The sequence below is a fragment of the Eucyclogobius newberryi genome, unplaced genomic scaffold, assembly GCF_026437365.1.
Source record: "Eucyclogobius newberryi isolate DKJ021-1_F unplaced genomic scaffold, fEucNew1.0.hap1 SCAF_2, whole genome shotgun sequence".
In the NCBI taxonomy this organism is placed as follows: Eukaryota; Metazoa; Chordata; class Actinopteri; order Gobiiformes; family Gobiidae; genus Eucyclogobius; species Eucyclogobius newberryi.
The window spans coordinates 28,915,577-28,923,147 of NW_027315834.1; the positions used below are offsets into that span (position 1 = coordinate 28,915,577).

The 7,571-nt window shown below is 41.5% G+C and overlaps 1 protein-coding gene across 3 annotated transcripts; it reads right to left on the minus strand.

Moving 5' to 3' along the window:
• Positions 1-779: 779 nt before the first annotated feature.
• On the minus strand, positions 780-7,211 carry ints13 (integrator complex subunit 13). Of its 3 annotated transcripts, none has more exons than XM_072454923.1 (18): positions 6,840-7,211; positions 6,465-6,711; positions 6,040-6,114; positions 5,751-5,953; positions 5,550-5,630; positions 5,386-5,476; positions 5,189-5,317; positions 4,950-4,973; positions 4,224-4,308; positions 4,044-4,136; positions 3,829-3,918; positions 3,561-3,739; positions 2,776-2,940; positions 2,401-2,555; positions 2,084-2,314; positions 1,380-1,504; positions 1,100-1,235; positions 780-1,010 (listed from the first exon to the last, which is right to left on the minus strand). In XM_072454923.1, exons 2-18 carry the CDS (start codon positions 6,684-6,686, stop codon positions 974-976), a joined length of 2,121 nt encoding a protein of 706 aa, XP_072311024.1. In that variant the 5' UTR covers positions 6,687-6,711; positions 6,840-7,211; the 3' UTR covers positions 780-973. The 3 variants fall into 3 exon arrangements, with proteins under 3 accessions (XP_072311024.1, XP_072311023.1, XP_072311025.1); XM_072454922.1 differs by having other exon boundaries at positions 6,465-6,709; positions 6,836-7,211; XM_072454924.1 differs by lacking the exon at positions 4,950-4,973 and having other exon boundaries at positions 6,465-6,709; positions 6,836-7,208.
• Between the last annotated feature and the right edge of the window lie 360 nt (positions 7,212-7,571).

Below are 7,571 nucleotides of genomic sequence, written 5' to 3' on the forward strand. Positions count from 1 at the left end.
TCGACCCTGTCACGTTTTCACCATTTCTGCACATTTAAGCCTACACTCCGTTCTCCTTCACCGCCACAAGGTGGAGCTGTTTCTCACAAAAGTATCACGCTATTTCAACAACACCGTTGCCAATCATCTTTCAATAGTGTCCATCTCATCCGGGTCTACCGTCGTGTCCTGGTATAACTCTAGTCTGTGTAACGACGGGAAGTGCCTCTATGAGAACGTGAACAGAATGTGGTTGGCGATGAGGTTCGAAAACGGGACGATAAATCCCAAATTCAGAGACGCGACGCTGCCCGAATTCCCCTTGATTAACGTTGAACCGGTCGCGTACGCGCACGACTGCTTCCCGCTCACGCACGACCCTACGACCGCCTTTATAACGACCTCAGAACAACAGGTGACCTCGAACGCCTCTACCTCAACCTCCGTCGCGCCCGCCCCCACGCAGGTCGCCCCTTTCGGCACAATGGCCGCCATGTTTATCGCCCTGCTCGTGATCTGCTCCCTCATCCTGACCGTCCTCTTCGTCGCGGTGATCGCCTATTTCTATCGGAGAGCGCCCGCGGTCGTGGCGATTTTTCCTGCCGGCGGGATGCCGTCAGTGCGCAGCGTGGATCCGAGGGCGCTGAGGCCGAGGCGGGCGCTTTTGTTACACCCCGAGATACCTCCGCCTCCGCTGCGCCTCTGGATCAGTCCGAATCCAGACGACGACCAAATCCCGTCGGAAATTCAGCTGCGACGGATGGACAGCGACGCACAAGAACTGTCCTCGGAATACAACATTTGATACGTTTCTTTTCTTGTTTATTCTGTTGCACGGCATGTCAACATTGTATCTACAAAATATGAAATAAAAAAAAATTACAAATTGCTCATTGGGTTTTTAGCGCAGTCCGTTTTTTTTGTCGCGATGGTGACGGTGAAACCTTAAAATACTGGTCCGTAATGTCTTTGAAAGAGTTAAGCAGGAAGTCCATCATCTAGCGGCCTTGCCATTCTCATGAACGTCCATCCTGTAAGAAAGTAAATCATGTATATATACACGTATAAGCAATATATCATAAGCAGAGATACGGATGGTTGAAAGGAAATAGTTACACACCCATTTTCATCTTTCAGGTGTTGGTAAAGTTCAAACTTATTGTCGACAGAACTCGCCCTCCCGAAGAACTCCTGGTGCTTCCTGGAATTGGCTGCCGTGATACGATTGCTCCACATGCTGAGAAGGGAGACCGGCCCTTAAATGGAAAACAATGCTTTAGTTTGTTGATTTTGTACTTGTGTTTTTAAATGATGGAGGCGTTAGCGATTGCGATGACAGGGTCGTTTTGTGTCAGAATAAAACAACGTAGATTCATATTTACTATTATTTCTCTGGTCACCTTTGGAAGTCAGTTGGGCGTCTTCTGATGACAAACGTGGCTTTTTGTTGAGCGGTTCTGGAGAATCCGGAGAATCCTTTATCACTTCCGACTCCGGCTCATCTTTATCCAACAATCCCTTCAACCTTGAGGTGGAGAAGAATATGAAATCAAGTTGTTGGGTGAATAAATTATCAGGAAGATTATCGTAACAATCAGAAGGAACTACAGCACACTGTTTCTTTTCAGTGCAACCAACATGACGAAATTGATTATTTATGCCACACTAGACAACAAAGCATACTGTATTTTCTGGACTATAAGTTGCACCTTTTTTCATAGTTTTGGCCGGGGTTCGACTTATATACTTAAACTCCGGAGCGACTTATATGTGCTATTATTTATTATTTTCACACTTGCAACCGCATTTCATACTCCAGTGCAACTTATATACGTTTTTTTCTTCTCTATTATGCATTTTTTGGCCGGTGCGACTTATAGTCCGGTGCGACTAAATACATTTTGTCGAGATGTTTTTCCACATTATTACAGTGAAACTACAAGCTTTTCCTTGTGATTTACAGTATTTTTACAGTTCAAATCGGAGTACTGGATTAGCATGTTTATTACACTTTCGGTTTGGTGCTTTTTCCAGCCTATTACTACATCTGCTGTTGTAAAGTGGTACGAAGTAATTCACAAAAACATTAGGATCGATATAGTACCTTTCCGACTCCTGCCAGCTTTTGTCTTCCGTGTCCTTGGTGCCATTTTTCTCCGCCCTGTCCTCCCGGTCCTCCCTCTTTCTGCCTCTCTTTTTTCGCTCTTCTTCTTCCGGTGGTTTGCTGCGACAGGCGACGATGCAGTCCAAGACTCGCTGGTGCCGGTCAGTGGCTCCCGCGTGGGTTTTCACCAAAGTCTCCAGCTCGTTCCACATTATACGATACTGCTCATCTCTGGGAAACAGATACGATGCAAAGTGATTGGCACGTCAAAAAGAAAACAGCAGCGATTACCAATCTCGCTCAAGAGAATTTTGTACCGTTTGGGGCCTTTTCCTCTGGATCCCACGGTGGAGATCGGTAGCGGGTCGTTCTTTCTCTCCATATCCACCAGATTGTACACAGTCTTCTGGCAGGTCAAGACGTCCTCCTCCGTCAGAATCTCTTTTACGATCAGGTTGGCGAGAGGAACGACCTAGTGAATACATGTGGGGTTGTTATGCAGCGTTATTGTGTCCGAGAAGAGACAATAAATTATTAGAGACAGATTAGATTAGAGACAGAAAAATACACTAAATATTCTGAAATATGTGGTAAGCATCTAAACTAGGTAAAAACATATTGAAAATATAAAAAAAAATGTTTTCAAATATTCAGAATTTAAGTCATTTTTACCTCCTGTGGTTGTTACTTACCGCTTGCATGTTAAAGATGGTGGTCTGGGAGATGATCATTGGCCAGTATCGAGTGTGTCGTTCCAGCTGTGCTTTGGCTCGTTCTACAGGGAGCTTCGCAGAGGGATCGTGGGAAGACTCGGACACTGGAGTCAAACGATTCTCTCTCATGAATTCCCCAAAATCCTTAACAAATCACAACATAATTCAATTGACTTTAAGTATCAAATACAAAACAAACAAAAAAACCACAACTTTAGAGAGCTTACTACAATGGGACCTGTTCAAAAGACAAGAGATTTAGGATTAGATTTTATTCATACCCTTCATCTAAGCAGATTTTGATTAAAATAATTGATAAAATTCATGATGGGACTGATGTTGACCTTTTGAAATAAATGTGTGATGTTTACCAAACCTTGTGCCCCCTACCCCCCCAAAAAAACATTAAGGAATATAAAACTATACAAAAACAGCAAAGAAGTTTTGACTGTATTCCAACGCAGCAGTGTTTATTCTGTAAAACTACTTTTGTTTTGTTGTGGAAAAATATAATCTGGCCCTTTGCTTTTTAAGTTTCAATTCTATTTCAATTTGATTTCGTTCTACGTCACAGCCTGACACAACCCCTCTTTGCCTGGACATTTACATGTCTGGACACCCTGGGATATTCCAGTTTTGTTTCACACAAGGACAAAGCCAGTAAGACATGTGAATTGAATTAATGCAAAATATTATCTACTGTCCCCTCCCTGAAACCCCTGTTCCTTTTGTCCCTTTGTCATGAACACCCCTTTAGCACTCACCGTGATCCTGTAGTCGGTCACACGCCCCCCGCAGCCCTCGCTGATGGAGGGCGGGTCCTCCAGTGTGGAGCGGTTACTGTTCAACACATGCAGGAAGATCTCTCCTCCGTGGCTACTGAGCATGTGGCTGATGACCTTTGACCCAGACTTCCTCGGCTGCTCCAGGAGAACGGAGCGACCTGAGAAAGGACGAGAATGAGTCATGACAAAAACATACAAAGACACATTTAGTTTCAGTATCATCCATTCAAAGTTAAGTGTTACCAACCGTTAAGAAGAAAATTTGTCAAACAAGACGAAGGTCGACTGTTGACGTCTGTGGGTGATATGCGGTAGGCCCCGGTGCAATAGTGGAGCTCTGAAATCCCCAAAAAGAAAGATGTAATTAAGAAACAAACAAACAATAACCTGCTGAAACAAGTGGAAGAAATAATACTGCAAAATTAAACTGTATTTTTATGGTTCAAACTCGCAAATACCCACCTATGCTGTTCGTTCTAGGTGTACACCATTTTAATGTTATAGTCTCTTTAAGCCCATTCTCTCTTGTACTTGTCCCAGCCATATGCAGGTCACCTATGAAGAACATTGTAAAAAACAGTGATGCATTGCAAAAGCTGGAAGTTATTGTTATAGAAATGGTCAATTATATATTCCACGCACCACTTTTGAAGAACTCCAGGTGAGCGTCTCTGTGATGCAGAAGCTCAACGTCGTAATTGGCAGACGTGTTGGCATGCTGCTCTTCCTGTCAAGCCACACAGTGAATACAGTGACTACAGTGACCGTGACATAGTCTATGAATGAACCAAAACACACAAACACTGCTGATTTCATGTTTCAAAAGTTGTGAAGGTGGGAAAAGTCAAAAAGGTAAATTTAGTGACAAATATGAGTCATAACAAAGCACATCTTTACCGCTGATGACTTGGGTTTAACAAATAAGAGTGAAAACACTTTAGGTGGATCAAACCATCTTCCATCTAAGCTACTGGCACTGGACAAACTACTGTATCTATGCTAGATTCACAAGTCAATGGTAAATTTCACTACTGAAACTGACAAATTGGGGAGATTGTAACTATTTGCATGTTGAAAGCACAACAGACCACACACACGCACACACAGAGAAGAGTGTGACAAGGAGAAAAAAAAGATGGGACAGACAATGAGGAAGCAAACAACTTGGAGGTATATTGAACTATTTAAGAAGGCAATCCTGGTCAAACATGTGAAGACAATGAAATATAAACATTTGTCATTTTGTGTCTAAATGCTTTGACAAGAGACCAGAGTTGCCCGTTTCATACAGCAATGACACACAATTCTATTAATTATTGAACTTGTACTTGTCTTTCTCACTTAAATGTGTGTGTACCAAATACTAACCTGTTCACAAACATTTAATGTGGGCTAGCAAAACAGAAAATACAGCATGAAACCAGCAGCAGATGCACATTGAAAACATCACGCAGATAAGATCAACAAAAACAAGTGTTGTGTATGAGGAATTGGGTCAAACAAATTAGACAAGGCAAATTAAACAAGCAAACCAAAAAATAGTGGCAACTGATTTTTAAACCAAATCAGGAAGAGAGTTGTAGCATTATTTCAGGACATTGCCTTACCTTCATGGGGATGTTTGTTATAGTGGTTGACGCCAGGTCAAAGTGCTGCTGGACAAGAATATTTAGTTTTGTTGCCAAGTGCCGTCCAGCGCGAACACTGTGAACTTCACTGGTGAGCAGAGAGGAAATCTGAAGGAAAACATTATCTTAAGTAAAGTGTCTTAGTCAGTGCTTCAAATCGTATCAGCTTCACACACCTCTTTCTTAGGTCGATCGGTCACCAGTGTGTCTTCACCCTGTGGAAAAATGTGGACCAGGACCAGCTCACACTGTTGAATTGCCATCAGCCTAGAACAGAGGGTTAAATTGACTATGGCAGAGTTAAAGACATGCAGTCAATTATTATGTGTCCATTACTGACCTGTCAGAGCCAGCTGCAAGCTTGTTTTGTTCCATAATTGTTTCTTGAATACAATCTTCCAACATGCGAACGTGAGTGTCACTATCAACAAGAAAAGCAAGCAACAATTTTCAGTGGTTATTTTATAGTTATACTTCATCAAAATAATAATAAAGCATGCACAAAAAACACTTAAAACACATACAGCTGCAAACACTGTACCTTTTGGCGTTAGTGAGGCAGATAATGCGACCTCTATTGGCAACTCTCTCGGCCGTGTCCATCAACTCAATGCGCTTTTCGTGCTGCAGCTCTGTAATCTTGCACAAGGACTCGACAGCAGCCACTAGTCCGTGGAGGATGCTGCAGCACTCTGGGTCCTCACGTGGGTTTGGAGGACCCACAGCGGCCAGGGCGGACATGAGCTGCAGAGAGAACATGTAACAACATTAGTCAACAAGCCAATAAAGCTTTTTTTCTTTTTACTGCAGGAACTTTAGAATGCATTTACCTCATGTGTGCTCTGGTCTTCCCTTCTCCAACTATTTAGGCTATGAAACTCGGAGTCACTGACAAGATAATTAATCTGGAAACAATGATGATGTGTCATTAAAATGAGTATTCAAGATACTAAGAAGGGCTGCTGCAACTAACACATTTTAGTAGTCGACTTTCCAGCCAATATTCTTTTTAGATTAGACTAGTCAAGCAATATTTTCTAATGTACATTGACTTTTAAAATGTATTATGAACCAAATAAAGGATCAAATATAATTACTTTAATAATGACAATATTTTAGTGATAAAGAGTTTTAAGTACACGTTTTAGAGTATGTATATTCCAGAGAAAAATTATGATTATCCAAAAATTATTCTAATGGTCAGACGATTATTCTGATTAATTGTTGCAGCCGTAACAATAGGATCAAAGCATACCAGTTTATCCAGTGGGTAGACATCATACAGTATTCTGCAGTACTCCATTGAACACTCAACAGCACAGGTCCACAGAGATTTAGAAACGGGGGCCAAAGGAATCACCCCCTGCGTCCTCTTGGTCAAAACATCGCACTCCACCTGCTGTCGACTGGACTCTGCCATGTAGGGACAGTGGTCCACCACAAAGACAGTCTTGTGGGCCACTGAGAACATCTTCATTTTGTCCACAATTTGATAGCGCTCTCTGTAAAACAATAAAAACACACACTCGTATACGTTGTATCCCTAGTATAGAAAGTATGCAAACTAGAAGCATTTCAATCTCAACCAACTCACTGAATGCTACCGACTGACATTCTGAAGGCAACTCACCAACTATATGAGGCTTCTGGGTCACGATAACAAGAAATATTCGAAATCTGTGATAAAACTGCATCTAAGCCGACAGCAGACAGTCACTTAATGGACTCATGTTCAAAAACAAGACTCTTTTATGAGAGCGAACACAGTGTAAATGAGCTCATCTTGATCATCGCAGTGTTAGCCTTAATGCTAAGAGGTTCGCTCTTTTATCCTCCGTGTCACACGCCCGTCCGTGACCAGAAGACATTCACACATTATTAGTTATAGTTTAATTAATAGTTGACGTGTAATAGCCGGTGACAATTATATAGTACATATAATTATTAGTATATGATGGCAGAAATTGACCAAATCTGGTAGAAAACTATATTAAGCTAGAATTTTGTTATTAGCGGAAATGTGTCTGGTTGAGTCCGTTCAGTAATTCCTTCCCCGAGTCCCCGGGCCAAAAAGAAAAAGGTTCCCACTTTTCAAGAGCGCATGTTGTTCGGTTTGTACCATGTAATAAAAACACAAAATAACTTTCATAATGGATGTATTAGGTTTTTAGAGTTTGAGGCGAACTGATTTAACTTGAAAAATATGTAAAATTGCCTGAACGTGGCATGGAATGTGCGATTGGTACATAGATCAAGGGAAAAAAATGAATTACAAAAGTAAAAAAATCATAATTAAAAAATCATAAAAATATAAATACAAAAATAAAAACATGATCTATTATCCAGTGTAGGCTACGTCTTT

What these genes read in the sequence shown, in the direction of transcription:
- ints13 (XM_072454923.1), bottom strand. Translation starts at nt 6,686, where the DNA reads ATGAAGATGTTCTCAGTGGCCCACAAGACTGTCTTTGTGGTGGACCAC. An exon ending in ACCTAGAACGAACAGCATAG is followed by an intron (nt 3,919 to 4,043) that starts GTGGGTATTTGC and finishes TGGGGATTTCAG; the next exon opens with AGCTCCACTATTGCACCGGG. An exon ending in AGCTGGCAGGAGTCGGAAAG is followed by an intron (nt 1,505 to 2,083) that starts GTACTATATCGA and finishes CTCCACCTCAAG; the next exon opens with GTTGAAGGGATTGTTGGATA.